The sequence below is a fragment of the Malus domestica genome, chromosome 09, assembly GCF_042453785.1.
Source record: "Malus domestica chromosome 09, GDT2T_hap1".
Classification (NCBI taxonomy): domain Eukaryota; kingdom Viridiplantae; phylum Streptophyta; class Magnoliopsida; order Rosales; family Rosaceae; genus Malus; species Malus domestica.
Window position 1 is genome coordinate 29,872,625 of NC_091669.1, and position 19,951 is coordinate 29,892,575.

The 19,951-nt window shown below is 32.7% G+C and overlaps 1 protein-coding gene and 1 long non-coding RNA gene across 4 annotated transcripts; both read right to left on the reverse strand.

Moving 5' to 3' along the window:
* Positions 1-262: 262 nt before the first annotated feature.
* On the reverse strand, positions 263-1,322 carry LOC139188239 (uncharacterized). The gene is made up of 2 exons (XR_011571548.1): positions 1,008-1,322; positions 263-539 (listed from the first exon to the last, which is right to left on the reverse strand). It is a non-coding gene; the product is annotated as an uncharacterized lncRNA (long non-coding RNA).
* Positions 1,323-12,493: 11,171 nt separating this feature from the next.
* LOC103444435 (beta-glucosidase 12-like) lies at positions 12,494-18,922 on the reverse strand. Of its 3 annotated transcripts, none has more exons than XM_029108502.2 (13): positions 18,683-18,921; positions 18,145-18,214; positions 16,541-16,599; positions 16,252-16,327; positions 16,081-16,158; positions 14,720-14,762; positions 14,127-14,382; positions 13,798-13,913; positions 13,484-13,701; positions 13,364-13,395; positions 13,174-13,276; positions 12,954-13,062; positions 12,494-12,832 (listed from the first exon to the last, which is right to left on the reverse strand). In XM_029108502.2, exons 1-13 carry the CDS (start codon positions 18,881-18,883, stop codon positions 12,661-12,663), a joined length of 1,533 nt encoding a protein of 510 aa, XP_028964335.1. In that variant the 5' UTR covers positions 18,884-18,921; the 3' UTR covers positions 12,494-12,660. The 3 variants fall into 3 exon arrangements, with proteins under 3 accessions (XP_028964335.1, XP_028964334.1, XP_008381585.2); XM_029108501.2 differs by having other exon boundaries at positions 14,720-14,807; positions 18,683-18,919; XM_008383363.3 differs by lacking the exon at positions 14,720-14,762 and having other exon boundaries at positions 14,127-14,389; positions 18,683-18,922.
* Between the last annotated feature and the right edge of the window lie 1,029 nt (positions 18,923-19,951).

Sequence of the window (19,951 nt, forward strand, 5' to 3'; positions counted from 1 at the left end):
TATATATTTGCAATGGTGTTACTTCGTCAGCAAATAGTATTTCCAACCAATAACTTTTCTAGAGAAAACTACATTTCAACCAATGATGTTTATCGAAATTTGTATTTCTGGCCGTAAACTACTACTTTAGTCTATCGCAAAAAATTATTTTAGACAATATAGGGTTATCGTTAAAACACCTCATCGGAAAAAATAAAGTAAAACATTTCAATGGGAATTGATGTAAGAAATATATGCTTTCTGGTAAAAATTTCACTGAGCATTGTTCAAAGAATATTTTGTATATATTATCACTAATAAAACAAACATATATAAGATCAATGTGGTAAAACCAATACATCCATTACAAACCTAAGATATGTGTTTGAACATATTAACACATATCACTATCCTAAAACTCCGAAAATGCAAACTTGAATTCTTCCAAAGATGTGCAGATAAAAGCATCTTCTCTTTTGTACATACGTGTATGTAGCTCCTTCATCACTCCTTCACATAGCTCCTTCATTCACTCCTTCATATTTAAAAAGACGAAGATCCTGAAATATTATGTGAATAAACCTTCCAACATAGAAAATAAATTTTGACTTTTAAGTTTAAAAAAAAAATCCTGGATTCCCACTGGTTTCTATTTAGTGAATCTCCAATAATCGAAACAAAAATTAATCAAATTTTGCAATCTTCCGACAGCAATTCAATCTCATCCTCTTCCTCTTCTTCTTGAGCAGAACCTAACAATTCAATCTTCTGGCCTCACACGATCAACCCATAAACACAAAAAAAGATAACAGAAACAACAAGAACAAAGACCAATATCCAATGCCCATTACCTATTTGCTGAATATCCTAAAAGAAGAAAATGCAGAAAACATAAAACACAGAGATCAGAAAAAACACAGAGACCATACTACCCCCAAGCATTTTGTATACTATGTTCACAGATTCACAGCATGCAGAGATTCAGCAAACGCATGCATCAAAGTGAGTAACGAGAGACATGATTATACCTTTCTTTTTTAGATCAGCTGACCACGAGATTTCCGCTGCTCTCTGAGATGCTCAGTTCATCATTTTTCTCGAACTTCATCTCTTATCGAAGTCCCTTGTGGGTGTCGTAGAATTGAAGATTTATGCACTGAGATCAAAAAGGTGGAACTGGGCTCGGGTTTGCAGAAGTGGAAGCGTGTGAATTTTTTTTTGGATGAAGGTAGAAATAGAGATAAAAGGAGAGGGATCTGAGATTTTGAGAATGAAATAAAGGATGGAGGCTAGAGTGAATAGGAGAGGCAGATAAGCTGCGAGAGAGAAATGAGGAGGAGAAGAGAAAGCTAAACGGCGCTAAACGCTGTCTTTGGAAATAGAGAGTTGAGTTTTTGGGCACCATGCCGAAATTTTGGCAGCCGTCCATAATTTTTGTCTCCCGCTGCCTCCGATTTATTTTTAATTTATGTATGATTCTATTTTCTTTTTTTCAAAATATATGATTTTATTTGAATCTATCGTTTTGACAAAATACGTATTCTACTAGACTAGTTTAACGATCTAACTGTCAAACTTTTTTGTATATATTCCAAGATCACATATGTAAAAATTCACAAAAAAAAAATAAATATTCAGAGATTAGGTAATGGGACAAAAAAATTCTACGGTTATAAACGAAAAATTACGATTTAACGGTTATTTTAGCTCCGATTTTGATGATTTGTACTGCTACACTCTCGACCCTTTAAAAATACAATGACCAAATGTGATTTTCAATTTAAAATATTTACACTAGTAGATACCCTAAAATCTTAGGTTATACTTAATGGAAGTATAAAATAAACTCTTAAGTGTTTGTTAAATCTACTGTTTTGATGAGATACGCATTCTACGCAATTAGTTTCAACGATCCAACCGCCAAACTTGTTTATATATAATCCGAGATCGCATACGGCAAAAATCGTAAAAAACAAACATTCAAAGATTAGGTAACGGAACGAAATTTTTCGACGATTATAAACTAAAAATCACGATTTAATGGTTACTTAAGTTCTAATTTTGATGATATTTTATAGCTACACTCCTCGACCCTATAAGAATATGAATAAATTCGATCTTCAATTTAATATGTTTACACTCGTGGATACCACAAGTCTTATGTTATACTTAATGGAAGTATGAAAGTGTTTGTTGAATCTATTGTTTTGACGAGAAACATATTCTGCACAATTAGTTTCAACGATTCAACTGTCAAACATGTTTGTATATAACATCAAAAATCGAAAAAAAACAAACATTCAGATATTAGGTACGAGACAACAAATTTCGACGGTTATACACGAAAAATCACGATTCAACGGTTATTTTAGCTCCAATTTTGATGATTTTTTACAACTACACTCCTCGACCCTTTAAGAATACAATGAATGAATTCAATCTTTGATTTAAAATGTTTACACTAGTGGATACCACAAATCTTATGTTATACTTAATGGAAGTATAAAATAAACTCTTAAGTATTTGTTGCATCCATCATTTTGACGGATATGCATTCTATGAAACTAGTTCAACAATCCAACCGCCAAACTTGTTTGTATATAATCTGAGATTGCATGCGTAAAAAAATCGCAAAAAAAAAAAAAAAAAAAAAACAAACATTCAGAGATTAGGTAACAAGACAAAAAAAAATTGACAGTTACAAACGAAAAATCATGATTTAACGGTTATTTTAACTCTGATTTTTATGATTTTTTTTTTTACAGCTACACTCCTCGACCTTATAAGAATACAATGAACTAATTCGATTTTCAATTTAAAATATTTACACTAGTGAATACCACATAATATAATATTTACATTGGTCAATGATCTTTTTTTACGACAACTATATGCCCTCATAAATAAATATCCATTTCTGAGAGCCCTTGGTTGCCCTAAAAAATAGATAGTTATTTTTCACGGCCTCTAGTTCCTCTCGAAAATACACAATCACTTCTGACAACAACAAATCATCCTCGAAAATAGAGAAATTACTACCGACGACCACTTGTTGCCCTCGGAAATAAATAATTACTTTTGACAATTAAAACACAGCATTGGAAAAAATATAACTATTACCAACGAATACATATTTCATCATAAATAAATGTGGCACCAAAATTTCCCTCCAAAAATAGCTATTTTCGACGGCGATGCAATCCTTTTCTAAGGGCATTTTGCATGTTAAAAATAGTAAATCTCTTGTCGACATATTTCCGAGGGAACCTAAATTTTGGTCTAAAATAATGGTTTTTCCAAGAGTATTTGTAGGCCCTCATAAAAAGTTGGTTGCAAATGACCATGTTTTTTTGTAGTGGCTAATTCTGCGAAGTTCAAATATCATATTCGGCTTTCAATGTACTGAATGTAAAAACTTGGTAAAACCTCACTTCACCAAGAAGGCTGATGAGATGACCTCTACGAATAAGGACGCGAAAATCCTTATTGATCGAGACTTGGATAGGTAACCAGTCGGCCTCGAAGCAGTGCTGTTTATCCAAACCGAAGGTGCTCCTCGATCGGCTGATTCTATGACTTCAATGTTATTTATCCAAACTGAAGATGAGTTGGCGGAAAAAGAAAATAAAAATCTCAAGGTTATTAAGAGGTTTCGTGTAGAGCGAGAGTTTGCGCAGGGCAGTTTCTATGTTGAATTGGAGATGCTTTGTTCATTGCACAGCGGTTTATATTTATAGTGATGAAGAATCTGATGAGCATGAGTAGATAACACGACTTTTCTTGATAGCCGCATATTTTTACGCTGACCTAATGAATGACCAGTTGATAATGCATAAGCCATGCTTCTTACTTCAACCAGGAGACTCCCTTCTCCATTTTATTGTCCAAATGCACTCATGCAATCCGTTGCAACTCACTAAGTGTAATCATTATCTCACCATTATTCAATCATCTTTGACAATCCTGATCAGTACCAAGACACGTGCATGATAACATTTAATCATCATCATTATCACCAAACTTGAATTGGATAATAACAATTTCAAGAAATCCAATCCCATCCTGCATGCTTCATTATTTGATAATGTGCCTTAAAGCATATCCCCATTTATCTTGTACAAGAAAATATCAAGGTAATTTATCATTAAAAAATAATATTATGATGAAAAATCATAATCTTATCCTTTAACAATAACAAAAGTATCTTCTTGATATCTAACGGTGTGAAGCTATGCTCACTCAACGGTCTTAATTACTCGGGCTGATGTTGTACTTTAGGTCCAAACAGTTTGACATAATTCCAAAGAGAACTAAAAATGTTATAACTCAAAAAGTTTACTCATACAATTCATTGAACAAGCTTCTGGAAGTAGACTTCGACAGTGACTTAGTGAAAGCTTAGCCAGGTTGTCCTAGTATTGGGGGAACTTTAGGTTGAGATAGAATTGGGCTTTGGTGGATACACTTTTGCTTATCCTGGTTTGTTTGCGTACCAAGTTTTGGGATTCCTCGAAAGAATTAGCATGTCTTGAAAATATCTCGGTTAGATCAATATCTCGAAGATAGTGTGATTAGGCAAATAATGGCTTACCTAAGTGAGGCATGGTGTGGAAGCTAGAAGTTTATCAGCTTAGCGTGAGAAAGAACTTGCCCGGTTAGGTGATTTAAACATTTCGAAGTAACAAGATATTAGAATAAAATAAATAAAGGTATCAGAAATCCTCCTTTTTTGTGCTTTTCTCAGAAAATCCAGTCTTTTGACAAAACTCTTCTTCACATCGTATGGAGTTAGGGCTCATGATTCTTCAGTCAATCATAAATTAATTGTGACTGTTGTCCTTGTTTTTGTTTTTGCTCGTGGATAAAACTTTTACTATCAAATCAACTATGAACTGGCCCTGAAAGATTTTCTTTTAATGCTTAAGATGTCCTTAACATATCCCCAGAAGGAGCATTCCTTGAAATATGCCATCCTGGTCTTCAAAATACTGAAAACGTCTAGAAATGTCAATCTTGGAAAGCTGCGCGCTGGACCTTCTTTTCTTCACCACAGTCAAACGGTTTTTAATTAAATTATGGAATTTTGATATTATTATCTTGAAAGACTCATCAATCCACTCCAATTGAAATTATTCCAAAATTCCTTCATTTTATTATTTTTCGCCAAAAGTAGATTTCCATGTCGATGAGGGATTTGGACAGGGGAATATGAAATCACTTTCAATGAAAGCACTATTTGTTGGAACCAATTTCGTGCACATCCATGAGTGGAGACTAAATCCAGTCAAACTAGTCCATGAACTTCGATGAAGGGAGAATGGGGTGTTAGCAATTAGATATTGTAATATATAATTTTAATAATTGAATTATAAATAGTGTTAACCATATTTCTTAGAAAAGTTATGTTATTTAGGTGCATTCCCTTGTCAAATGATGTATACTTACAGATGAAAAGTTACATCTCTTTAATAAGAAGTACTTGAGTTCTATATAAACTCATGAAACCATTATCATTAATATAGAAAATTAGAGTTAAATTGTTTCTCTTGAGAACTAGGTTTCCCCACTTTGTTTCTCTTGTTCTTCGTTTGTCAAATTCCGAGTCGTGTCTTGAGAGTACGGAATATAAAGTTCGTTGCAATATGAAGATTGAACTGTTTCGACTTCGGATTATAGATTGTTAAATTCTGGTAGATAGACGTCTACTGAACTACAATAAAAAAAGTAGGGGTGAAATTCTGTCTTTAGGACATTCCATTTATACAAGCCTCAATCTCCACATTTGTCAATTTTCTAACTTTCTCTCTAATTGTTTATATTAATCTCTTACATAATTGATGTTGTGAATTCTTGATGATTATTATTGTTGAAATTCTTTTGTTATTTTTATATTTCCTAATATTGCTCCAACAATATAAAGACATAAATTTTTTCTCTTGCATTCTTAGAGAATATGAGTCTGAGTAATAGAAGTTAAGATCAATAACATTGAATGTAGCTCTAAACACTAAGAAGAAGAAACTCTGATCTTTCTTTGAAAGATTTGTGGGGCTGAGTTTTATATGCATATTGATGTATATTAGTAGAATAATATATGTATGTTGTCATACTAGTGTTAGCTGCATCATACGTTTTTGAACTTCTGATTTATATATATTGGAAGATGTATGTTGCTTTTCATGACAGTTATTTGTGTGTTTTCATTGTTTGCATATGTATGTTATGGCATACATGAGTATATGTATATCTCTTGGTCCTGGTTATTGTCAATATAAAATGAATCTGCCATGCGTATGAGATTAATAAATAAAATAAAAAATATATCTGCATTTGATAGGGAAAGGGTACGATGTTTTTGACCAATTCCCACGATACTAAAATTTGAATTTCTCATATGGAATGATGCCAGAGTGTTCTTTATGGAGAAATCAACAAAAGAATGAGTATTTGTTGATGAGTCTGGCGTTAGATCATTATGCACGCTGCTTGTTGTATATTCAGTATACAAAATAGAGAAAGATCAAGTGCCAGTGAAGGGACTGGTGGTGAATTGAAGAAACATTGGAATTGCTACAATGATCAGTATGCAAACTGGTGTTATTTGTGGTAAAGTGAAGTTCCAAATTTTTGGAAAACCATTTTTCATTTTGTCAGTTATATGCTTGTTGTGTTTTGCCGTCTGCCGTGTCTTTGGAGATGGCATCCTTTCATACCCAAAATGAATAAAGGGAAAGGGCTACCCTCTTTGATAAATGTTGGAAGGGCATCACGACTTCCACCATCGTAATTAAATTAAGAATGGTACGAGGCAATTTGGATATAGGTTTTCTTTCAGATTTTGAAATCTCGAAGTTAAAGCTCTATATGAAGAGGTGTAAATCATGATAAGTGTCAATGGAAATCAATTACATGGTATTTGTTCTAACCAATTGGTTGAGACTGACGATAGCATGAACGATGATTTTTCCCAGATATATTCATGAAACAAATGCACAGCAATTTGATGTTTGGTTGTGCCCGATATTTCCTAAAGAAATATTAGTGGATTAAAATGATATGCCTTTTGATCGTTAGCACTGGATTTGAATGCAGCCATGTTTTAAGGATTTCCTATTATTACTACCAAAAGATGTCTTTCCTCTTTCACCGAATTGTGTCTTTGGAGTAGTTGAGACGATGCACCGCTTGGCATCATCTGATGAAGAGGCATTGGAATTTGGTTTAGAAGATAGACATACAAAGAGGCCATGATTGAGAGAAGATTAAGTCTTGAAATTATTTAAATGAGGAACAACGTCAATGTTTGGATAGTCAATGTGTGGACCTCAATAAAAGTGGACATACTTTCATGCTGCTCTAAAGAAGTGTGCATTTCCGAGAAGAGGGAAATGTCATGGCAACCAATAAGTTAAAGTGTGGGGGTCTTTCGTAAAAGGAATGTGACGAGACACTGAAAAAAAGGCTTATTGAGTAAGCATGCACAATTGAATTAGACAAGGTCATGCTTATTAAGTATGCATATGAAACTGAATGTACATAGCCATTGGGTTGTGTTATTCATAGCTCAGAGCATCCACATGTACTAGATGAATTCAATGATGCTAACTAATTGAATTTTTTACAATATGAAGTCAAAGTACATAAATGGAAATATATGCAGTCACATAAGGAAATCAATCCTCAATTAGAGGTGTACTGGATATGAAGCATATTGACTTCATATATTGTGATGGTTTGTCGAATAGTACAAAGTAGAATGTCTAAATTGAAAAGAGTAATTTGCAAGATAAAAGAAATAATAAGCAATATATTTTATGATAAACAATTTTTAAGGTATGAAGAGGTTAGAGACCTTCTTACAAATACCTTAAATGTGGGGGAGTAAGTCCAAGTGTTAGCAAGTTACTTACTAAAGTCCCAACATGTACAGTTGAGGACTTGACATTGTAAATAAACTATTCTCGTATGAAATATAATTTCATAAGATGGATTGTGTACACCGTTAAAGATAGTCAACTTAAGTGGTACTAATTATTAAAGGTTTGATTAGAGAGTAAGTTGATCATCGAGGAGAATGAGGCTAAAGCCAACATAACTAATGAATTAGCTGGGCGGAAACCTAACTTTGTTGATTGGAGATCTCATGGTCTAAGTTCAATAGGCAAACTGGTTGGACACGATTCAAAGAAGTTAATACACTACATACCTCATTCCTATGGTGGAAGAAGTGTGTTGTCTGCAGAAGTTTTAGGGTGTATATTTATACTTAATGACAGTAATATCTTATAAATAAGAGGAATAAAGCATACTATTCTTAATCAGTGGTCACCTATGTGAGAGTAGAAGTGGGTCGCTTCTATGAGTATGCGATGGTTAAATTCTCTAAACCTCTCATGAATCCAAGAATTGTTTAAAACCAAAATGAACACAACCGTATGAACCGTAATATATTAGGATTAGTGATGTGAGTTGCTTATTGTCTCAGTTTACTGTTGCAGTGAATAGTTCTAGATCTTCCACATCCACTGCATTACCAAGTAAACCCGATAAGTATTCACCATGGTAGGTTCAAGTCCAAAAGACACATCTCCCGATGCATCTCTTGTCTGCCTGTACTCTCAAATTCTTCCTCATTTTTCATTCATGTGGAGAATTGTTGGAAATTATATATTATAATATACAATATTGTAATATATAATTTTAATAATTGAATGAAAAATAGTGTTAACCATATTTCTTAGAAAAGTTATGTTATTTAGGTGCATTCCTTATAGATGAAAAGTTACATGTCTTTAACAAGAAGTACTTGAGTTCTATATAAACTCATGAAACCATTATCATTAATATAGAAAATTAGAGTTAATTTTTACTCTTGAGAAATAGGGTTTTCCCACACTGTTTCTCTTGTTCTTCGTTTGTCAATTTTTGAGTCGTATCTTTAGAATACGAAATATATAAAGTTTGCCATAGTCCGAAGATTGAAGTGCTTCGACTTTGAATTATAGATTGTTAAATCCTAGGAGATGGACACCTACTGAACTATAAGCACAAGAGTAGGGGCGAAATTCTGTCTTTAGGACATTGCATTTGTACAAGCATCAATCTCCTAGTTTGTCAGTTTTTCTTTCTCTCTAGCCTTGTTTATATTAATCTTATACATGATTAATGTTGTGAATTTCTTTGTGGTCATTATTATTATTATTTAAATTTATATTGTTATTTTCATACTTTCTAATATTCCTCCAACATGGGGTTGATTGGGGTGTGGTTGAATATGAAAATGACTGCATGCGTATCTCCAAGGAGTAGAATTAAACCACGGGTATAGTTTTATGAAAGAATAGTGTGAGCCATCCTTGACGAATAGCGTATGGTGGAGTGTTGGGAGATGAGTTCTCCATTGGCGTGTCTACACGATGGCGTGAGGATCTCTATTAGGGGATAAAGAGAATGAATATTGCAGTTTCATAGGGGGAAATATGCAAACGTAGGTGGATATTTGTGGTAGTCTTGTAGAGAATGAATTGATTGTCCTAGAGAGAGATAGATCAGAGAAGGCGAGATTGAAGTCCATTGATAAATAACCAAGCTAGTGTATTTATAAGGATTTTAAGAGTTCTTGTAGGTTAAGTAATCTTCATCAAATTGGGAGACTGTGGGAGGAAATCTAGGATAAGATACCTAATATTCCTAGAATCATGATTATATTGCCTAATTCTTAAGATATCCTAATTTGTCTTTTGGTAGGGTTTCCTTTAATTGGTAGACAAGTAATATCTTTAATCGGCCTAAGCCTATCCTACCGGACTACATTCCATGGGCTTCGGGCATTCTGATCATTCTCTCCACGTGTCATAGGCCTAGAAAATCATTGTCCCACATATCTCAAGATATAAAGGTAGGCTTGTGGCTCAAAGGTTCTCCCAAGAGTATTAGCATTGATTATCTAGATACATGCAGTCCTCTTCCAAGAGTATAGCATTGATTATCTAGATACATTCAGTCCTCTTGTAAGACACACCACTATTAGGATTTTGTTAGCTTTAGCTGCCATTAATCATTGGGATCTTAGATAGTTAGATATCAAAAATGCATTCCTATATGGAGATATTTAAGAAGAGCTTTTATATGAAGCAACCTCAAGGCTTTATTGATGCTTCTCATCCCACCCACATGTAAAATTTGATGAAGTCATTATATGGTTTAAAACAAGCCCTAAGTGCTTGGAACTCCAAGTTTACCAGTTACTTGGCAGCTTTGGGTTTTCATGCTTCAGCCTTAAATACAAGTTTGTTTGTAAAAAGGGATGGTTCAAATATGATCATACTTCCTTTATATGTGGATGATATCGTCCTTACTAGCTCTAATTCATCCAAAGTACAAAAAGTGATACAAGAGTTATCTAAAGTGTTTGAATTAAAGGACGTGGGAAATCTTACTTATTTCCTAGACCTATCGATTACATATAAAGACAACATTTTTGTTAATCAATCCAAGTATATCAAGGATCAGGAAGTACCAAAAAGCGACCGTTTTTTGCTACCTAGGATCTATCTTGCAAAAGAGGGGAGTTGGATGGAGACCTCAACCATAAAATTCAAGCTGGATGGATGAAATAGAAGAGTGCATCGACATGTTGTGTGATCGTCGTGTGCCATTGAAGCTTAAGGAAAATTTATATAGGACGACAATAAGGTCATCAATGATTTACGGCACAGAATGTTGGGGTGGTGAAGCATCAACACATACATAAAATGGGTGTAGAGGAGATAAGAATGCTTCGTTGGATGTGTGGGCACACAAGAAATGATAAGATTAGGAATGAGGATATCTGAGTTAAAGAAGGAGTAGTTAAAGATTAGGAATGAGAATATCTGAGGTAAAGAAGGAGCAGCCAAAATTGAAGGAAAGATGAGAGAAAATTGGTTACAGTAGTTTGGACATGTGAAACGAAGGCCTACTGATGCTTTGGTAAGAAGATGCAATTACAGGATAGAGGTTCAGGTTGAAGGGGCAGAGGAAGACCTATGAAAACTTTGGAAGAGACTTTAAGAAAAGACTTAGAGTATTTGGATCTAACAGAAGACGTGGCACAAAACCGAGCGCAATGGTGTTCTAGGATTCATACAGTCGACTTCACTCAATGGGGAAAAAGCTTTGTTGTTGTAATCCAAGTATATCAAGGATTTGATTCACAAGGCATGGATGGATTCATGTAAACCTGCATCAACACCTTGTAAACTTCACAATCAAATGCTTCGTTCAGAAGAAACATTGTTGACAAATCCAACTTTGTATAAGAGCATAGTTGGTTTATTGCTGTATTTGACCTTTAGTAGGCCATATATTGTATTTGTAGTAAATTTAGTATGTCAGTTCTTGACATCACCAATCGAAATTCATTTTGGAGCTGTCAAAAGAATTTTCATGTACCTTCAAGGAATATTTCATAATGGCATTGTTTATTATGTAGATATACTTGCCAATCTTACTGCATTCTCAGGTTCTGATTGGGCTGCTGATCTTAATACTAGAAGGTCAGTGATAGGTTTGTAGTTTTTCTAGGAAATAATCTTATTTCATGGCAATCTAGGAAGCAAAACAGTATTGAGGCTGAATACAAGGCTCTAGCTCACACTGCTGCTGACATAACTTGGGCTAGAAACATTGTGAAAGAATTGTGTGTTGTTCTGTCCAATTCACCAATAATTCACTGTCAACATGCCTGCTATAGTTTTGCATGAAAAATCTAGTTTTGCATTCAAGAATCAAGCATTTTGTCACAGACTATCACTTTGTGGGAGAAAAAGTTCAACAAGGAGATTTGGAAGTAATCTACATTCCAACAAATGATCAAACTGCTGATGTGTTAACCAAGGGTCTTCACAGTCCTTCCTGTGTTAGACATTGTTAAAATCTCAAGCTTGGGAATCCCAGCTGAGATTGAGGAGGGTGTTGAACATAGTTGACTAATGCCACATCATTAGACACATCTCAAAAGTCTGTTAAGATGGTTAAAGGTTGTTAAAAAGAGTCTGTTAGGTGGCTTACGAGCTAATAAACTTGTCTTCGATATATAACATGTATTGAGTCAGTTTGTAAACACGTGATTGAAATAAGCAAAGATCAAATTCTAATTTATCTGTCTCTTTCTACAGCTTTTATGTTCATCATTGTTCAATTTTTTCTTTCATTTCTGCATATCTGATATTTGTTATCAGCTAGAACTGTCCAGCAGTTTAAACAACTTTATAAAATAAAATAAAAAGAAGACAAGATTTAAGGTCATCTCTGTGTATACATATACTACATATATATGCTTCTACAACCTTCATATGCAGCACCAAATAATATATGCTACAGGATCTCTTGAGGATGTTTGTCATAGAATTAACTTAAAACTCGCCGTACAGCCTGTAAAATGCGATGAAGAAGATCTCCATCGGTCAAGGTTTAACTGGATCCAAGTTCTAAGTAAAATATTGTAGACGAAAAGGTATTAGACGAACCATAATTAAGGGAAATCCAAATAACTAAATGTCTTATAATAGTATGAACATTTATTGCTCAAAGTCCATTATTTTTGTTCCATAGACAAATAACTTCATAATAATGAAGGAAATACAGAAAGGATCAGCTTCGAATATCTATGTAATGGACGATAACTACGATCAGATTTCTTCAGTACTTCTTGAGGAAACTTTTGAACCAGTGTGCTGAGAGTTTGGGGTACCTTTTTCGGTTGTCGTTGTAATCTACATAATTGATCCCAAACCGAACAGTGTATCCCGAACTCCATTCAAAATTATCCAATAACGACCATGCAAAGTATCCCTTCACATTGACACCATCCCTACATAAAATGGAAGCGAAAATTAAAATGCATTGAAGGCGTCAATATAGTTTTCTTTTTTTTTTTCACCGAAACAAAGTGTATAGTAAACCTTAATATTAATTAGTTAAAAAGAACTTACTTGATTGCTCTGTGAAGGTAATATATGTGGTGATAGTAGTAATAAACTCGTTGGGTGTCATTAAGGGCTTCTATAAGTGATAATTTGGGATCATTGAACTCATCAACACCTACAATGTGTATGTAGTTTCAAATATAGGTTTTATAGAACTTCATTGTATTTCACCATATGCATTCGAAACATTGGTTATGCAATCGATTAGGCTTAAACAAGTCATTACCATTCTCAGTAATGTAAATGAGTGGATCATGATACTTCTCCTTCGTGTAGAGTAAAAGGTCTTGAATTCCTCTTGGATAAACGTATAGCCAATCTGAAGCAGCCTGTAACTCATTTGATGATAATTGAGCTTATTGAGAAAAATTTGATGCTAAAATCACAAAGAGTTCAAGCTAACAATCTGATGTTACCTTTGGACCGATGGGGACTCCATTTTTCTCAGCTGCACAATGCATATGGTTAATTATCAGAGTGTAATTATTCCAATTAAGTGAATTAAATTGCTAGAAAGTTTTCTAATTTGTACTCACGAGATTGATTAGAGCGAGCATCTGTTAAATAGCTTGCATTTACAGAATTGTTTGAGGGTGCATAACTTGCATAGTAAGCGGTATAGTAATTTAATCCAAGAAAATCAAATGACCCCTTTAGCAACTTGGATTGTTCTTTCGTAAACTTTGGTAATCGGCTTCCTACAAGAGACCGCATGCTGTGTGGATAGTCGCCACTCGTCAATGGTTCCATAAACCTACAGAAACATGGAAATTGCAAGCATGAACTTGTTGGCCAGTGAATAATACATATCCGAAAATAAACATTTAATTGAGTTAATCGATATACTTACCATCCAAACATAAAATCCAAAGATCTCAACGCAGCGTTTTTTTGGTGCTTTGCATCAGAAACCGGAACAAACCAAAGTGACGCCAGTGTTATTGATATCAAGCCTTTTTGAGATGCCTGTACATGTTCATGCAGGTTTGATTGAGCAAGTAAAAGCCACAATCTATGTCTATCTCACTAATAAATTACTTGATCGTGTATTATCACTTTATAGCCGACCCTACTTAGTGGGAAAAGGCTTTGTTGTTGTTGTTGTGTATTATCACTTAGTATTAGTGAGTCAGATCGAAGTTTTCAACTACAACCCAATATTCTGACCAAAAATAATACCTGATATTTATCCTTGTATACTTTTACAGCAGCTGCATGAGCAAGGAGTTGGTGGTGTGCCACCAAGTATGGTTCAGTAGCCGAATTTCCACCAGTGCAGTTTAGTTGCTGCCAAGCAGAACATCGTCCTGGTGCTAAAAATCCGCTAGCATAACCACCGTTGCTATAGGTCCATGGCTCATTCAACGTGATCCAATGTTTTACGCGGTCGCCAAATTCATTGTAACAAAGTTTTGCATAGTCTCGAAAATGTTGTCTGCAATCTAGAAAAATTAAAATTAAATGCATTCTGATTTTGAAGCCCATATATCCTATTAGTTCGCATTCAATTAAAGAGATCATTTTGTGGGGAATTGCTTAAGGGGAGGGATCCCCATTTTTTCAAAAAAATGGGGACACGCTCCCCACCGTTGGATTTGAATTAAATGAAATCTTGTGGTTGAGATTCTATGGCCTGTGTTTTAATCTCAACCACACAATTTCATTAAAGTCAATCTAACGGTGGGGAGCGTGTCCCCATTTTTTTAAAAAAAATGGGGATCCCTCCCCTTAAGCTCCCTGCATTTTGTGGAGGTTAAAAGTCGTTCACTCACACAATTTTAGGGCTTAAGAAACCGCCGTATTCATCTTCTAAAGCTTGAGGAAGATCAAAATGAAAAAGTGTCACAAATGGCTTTACACCTAGAGTGTAACAAGTAAAAGCATAAACTTCGATTAGATTATGTTTATGAGTGCAAAATTGTTCATGAATATGCTCCGTAATAATGTTCTTTATTCAAATAAATGGAATATCGTTTTTTTTTTAAACAATACCTTTGGTTCTGGTTCCTGATTGACTAAAATCTTACACTAAAACTTTATTAATTTCAATACCTTGATTGAAGGAGAAAATTTAAAGTTCAGTATTAATTAAGAAATTTAATAACAAAAATACGATCTCCGTCCTAAAATCAGGCAAAGATTAATACCAAATAGGATTCTTATTTTTCTCCTCAAATTTGAATTGTGTGAAAGTGATCAAATTTTTTATTTTATCAAAATAAAAATGTTTTATTTTTAATTTTAAATATTAGTACATTTTGAATTAAAAAGTGAATAAGATTTACATTAAGAAAACATTTTACGTAAAACAATTGGTACATTTTACATCTGTATAACAATGTGGTGCATTTGTCAAAAAAAAAACATGGTACATTAATGAAAATGGGTGCATTACAAATAAATTATGGGTACAAATAAAATTTTAAAAATATGGGCACAAAAAAAAAATATATATATATATATACACACACAGGTATAAACTAAAACTAAAAAGAAATTGGTACATATTTAAAAAAAATGGTTGTAAATTAAAAAATGGGTACAAATTAAAAAGAAATATATAATACAAAATAGCCATAAATATGCTGACATATAAATATTTAGAATGGTTAAATAACTTTCAATTATAAAATTTAAATATGCTGACATATAAATATTTTTCTGCATAAAAAACTAAATCACAAGCTTCTGATAAAAACCGAGTAGTTCTAGTATTTATAATATGAATGCCTTTACACTTTGTAGAGATATAAGGTGTCATTCTAGGATTCCATTTCTGGGTACCATGACCAACAAAAAGACTTTGATATAAAATTAAAAAAGAATAAGGTTCCATAAATAAAAACTTGAGGGATGTGAACCAATTTCTCCTTGATTGAAGGACAAAATGTTAAATTTCAGTATTAATTAAGAAATTTAATAACAAAATTATTAAATCCTTTCTAAAATCATGCAAAGATTAATACCAAATAGGATTCCTAAAATAATAAAAATTATTTTAACTATTATACCTCGATCAAAAATTAAAAAAGAATAAAATTTTAATCAATGAAATTAAAAATTAAGGAAAGAAAACTTAATTTCTCCTAAAAAGAAAGTTGCAAAAATGAATGACATTATGAAAATTTATCACCATGGCGTAAAAGTTCATTGATGAGATTGTTGTAGTATTTGATTCCTTCCTTGTTAATGCCCCCACTTAGCTTTCCATCTATGATAAGAGAAAATAAACGTTAAATTATATGTAATATATATGTAAGCATTCTTGGTTATATTATACTGTGGATGCGAAATATAAACTTACTCGGTAACAATCTGGACCATGAAATAGAGAATCTATAAGCATCCAACCCCATATTCTTCATAATTCCCACATCTTCCTATATATAAGAACACAACATTTTATCATCAATGTTCTTAAGGCCCCATAATTTAGTCTAACCTATGATGTTGTTGGAATATAATTATTCATTGGACCCGTTTCTTAAGGCCCCATAATTTAGTCTAACCTATGATGTTGTTGGAAGATAATTATTAATTGGACCCTTCCAACTACAAATTGTCTAGGAGAATAAAGTTAATGTGATTTCTACCTTATAACGGTGATATTCATCATTAGCCACATCTCCATTGCTTCCATCTGTGATCTTCTCTGCATATTATCATCATAGAAGATTTTGAGTATTAATTTAGAGCATAATGACCACGTAAATCCCTATATACAAGTATATGTATGTATGTACCCCGACCAGTCGCTTTTGTCACCACACAGACTCTCAATTAGTATTTGATTAAAAATTACTACACATACATGCATAGACTAATACTGGATCTTGCAGAATAATTTTCCACTTTTATTCCCATAAAAAAAAAAAATTGAAAGGATAACGCTTGTGTTCCTTTATGGGGGATTTACTCGTCCCCCAACTTACAACTAACAAATTTTTACCATCCGAATATCATAATTGGAACCGTTTAGTTTCTTTATTATAATCTAAGATCATATCTATGAAAAATCATTCAATTTAGAGTTCATTGGTCATTTATATGCATAAAAAAATTGAATGGTTTTTCGTATATATGATCTTCAAATGATAAAAAGAATAAATAGGTCCAGTTATGATGTTTAGACAGTAAAAATTCATTAATCGAAAGTGGGGACAAATAAAATCGCCCGGGGGCAAGTAAAATCTCCCAGGGGGATACAAGCATGATCCAAATTGAAATATTCTGCATTTTGGTACTCAATAGTTAATTGGATTTTTTTTTTTTTTTAAGAAGGGGGAAATCCACGGGGCGGGAAGTATCTTGTAATTAATTTGGGTTTATCATATTCATTATTAGTTTTGTATATGTTTTATTTATAGTTTCTTTTGAGGAATATTCATAATTTTTTATATTTAATTATAAACTTATTTATTGAAACTGAGCGTGTGTTTGATTCTACGTGTATATCACAAAAATAGATACTATTTTGTCTCGTACATAAATCATAAACATACTAGTAATATACTACAAACTATCAAGATTTATATACAAGTATATCCAACATGGAATACATTGAACTGCATGTACAAGAAAAATAAAAAATATCTAAAAACTGGTAAAATGTAAAAATTTCGAATTATGTACCAAAAGTTATGAGACAATACCAAATTCGAAAACTTCTGAATATTCTGAATTTGAAAATAAAATTTTGATTTTGTAATTTTTGGGTTGAAAACTGGAAACCTTGTGCTCAATATGATTCGATTGGTTCGAATCTCTCCTTTATATCTGTAAATCACACCACATGCAAATTGTAGTCACGTGGTTTAGGAAATGGAAAATATTCAGTTCATACTTTTCAATTAAAAACCCACTGAAGGAACCCGTGAAGTAAACTATCGAACGTTAACTTTTATTTTTTTGACGCCACACTCAATTGGCTGATTTTGTCGCTCATACCGAAAGTACGTGGATTAATATACAGACAAAACTGATACAATTGTTAATTCACTGATCTATAATATAGGTGAATCATGCGTGTATATAGACTTTACATATGCTAGAACCTGTTATAAATATTAGTTTTTGTGTAACATTAAAAAAATGTTAATTAAAAACAAAAAGAATGAATTCACTAATATATACTCCTTGGAAATGATTTCAAGTTAAATCTGCATATGTAGCTAATTATTTGACTAGACATACACACCTGGATATTTGTGGGTGTAGGTGTCCCATATGCTTGGTCCTCTACCATCTTCTCTAGCAGCACCTTCATACTAGAGAAAAATAAAACACACACACACGTACAAGAGTGCAAACCAATATTGATTAATGTCAACACTAATGCATGATGCTTGGTCTGACATTGAAAGAATAGTCTGATAAACTAACCAAAACTCAAATTAAAGGGTAATTAATTAATTAATTACTAAGCCTCTGCAGAAGGATTGGAGAGTTTTTTTCAGTGTCCTTGGAAATAAAGTGGTACATCACGTATTATCTGGGCGATGCTATCCACACACTCTTTTTTTAAATATGTCATTTGATCCTCTTCAATTCTTTCGATTGACGACCGAAAGTTGAGATGAGTGTGTGAAAGGTAAAATGATGTGTGAATAGCATCACCCATGTCATAATACAAATAGAGGAATACTGAAAAGTATATTCTTTCTCCACTTATACTATGACATATGATGTAGTAGCTTTTATTCCGAATTCACATAAAAATCGGTTAAATGACTGACCTGGTAAGATGCTGAAGCAGTGCCAAATATAAACCCTGCTGGAAAACTGCTCCTGTTGAGGAAAGCAGTGTCATAACGACTGGGCGTAATCGCAGCTTTACTACTTGTCAATGCAACGCCAACTAGAAGCAGCAGCACACATGACAGAGGAGACCCTAATTGCAGTGACATAACTTGTAAGTTTTGGTGATTTAGATGCATTGGCTCTTCCTGGCTTGGTGCTCATATATATAGAGCCTAGATCCAAGAGGAGGAAGTGCACACTTGAAAGAGTTAATTAAATGGCTACTAGTTTATTTATTAATGGGAGACTTTGGACCTTAGTTATAAATATTCTTTGATTGAAATCTTGTTGGTTTTTAATTTTTGATTAAGGTCCCTGAAATTAATGTGATAATTTATTTCTATGTATGTTACTATACTTTTTAAATTAAAATTAGAAATTTTAGTTGTTTATATAAATGAGAATTTAAATAAAAAAAACCTTAATTTGTGGGATTAAAAATATTAAAATATAAATATACTATTGTGTGTGTGTGTAAACATGGGTACATTCATCAAAATTAACAAAAAAATTTATTGTATCAAAACATGGGTACATTCTTCAAAATCACAACAAAAAAAAAGATATTAGACTTAATAACATTAGTAAATTTCTTCGATTAAACTTGACATGGATACATTTTAAAATCAAAGAAAAAAGAATGTACCCATATAAGTTTAAAAATGGATTAGAAAAAAATTGAATAGTTTTTATATAAAAAAAAAGGGTACGTTTTACATAAACAAATTGGTATCTTTAAGAATGAGTACATATTAAGATTAAAAAGTTTTACATGAATGGGTACATATAATTAGCTTGGGTACATTTAGCAAAATAAAAAGTACAAATACAAAAAAAAATATGGGTACAAATACAAATAAACTTTAAAAAATATGGGCACAAAAAGAAATTAACATATGGGTACAAATTAAAACAGAAAAGAAAATTGGTACAAGTTAAAAAAGAATTACAAATTAAAAATGGGTACAAACTAAAACTAAAAATATATGATAAAAAATTTAGTAATAAATATAAATATACTAGTTGTAACATTTTTAACATTAAATGAATATATTTAGACATAAAAATATATTTTATTATTGAAATAATTAATGATGCTATTAATACCCAAGGATTTTGATCAAAAATTGAAAAGAAATATGATTTTAATCAATGGAGTAGCAAAAGAAAGGATGAAAACCTAATTTCTCCTTTATTAATACTAG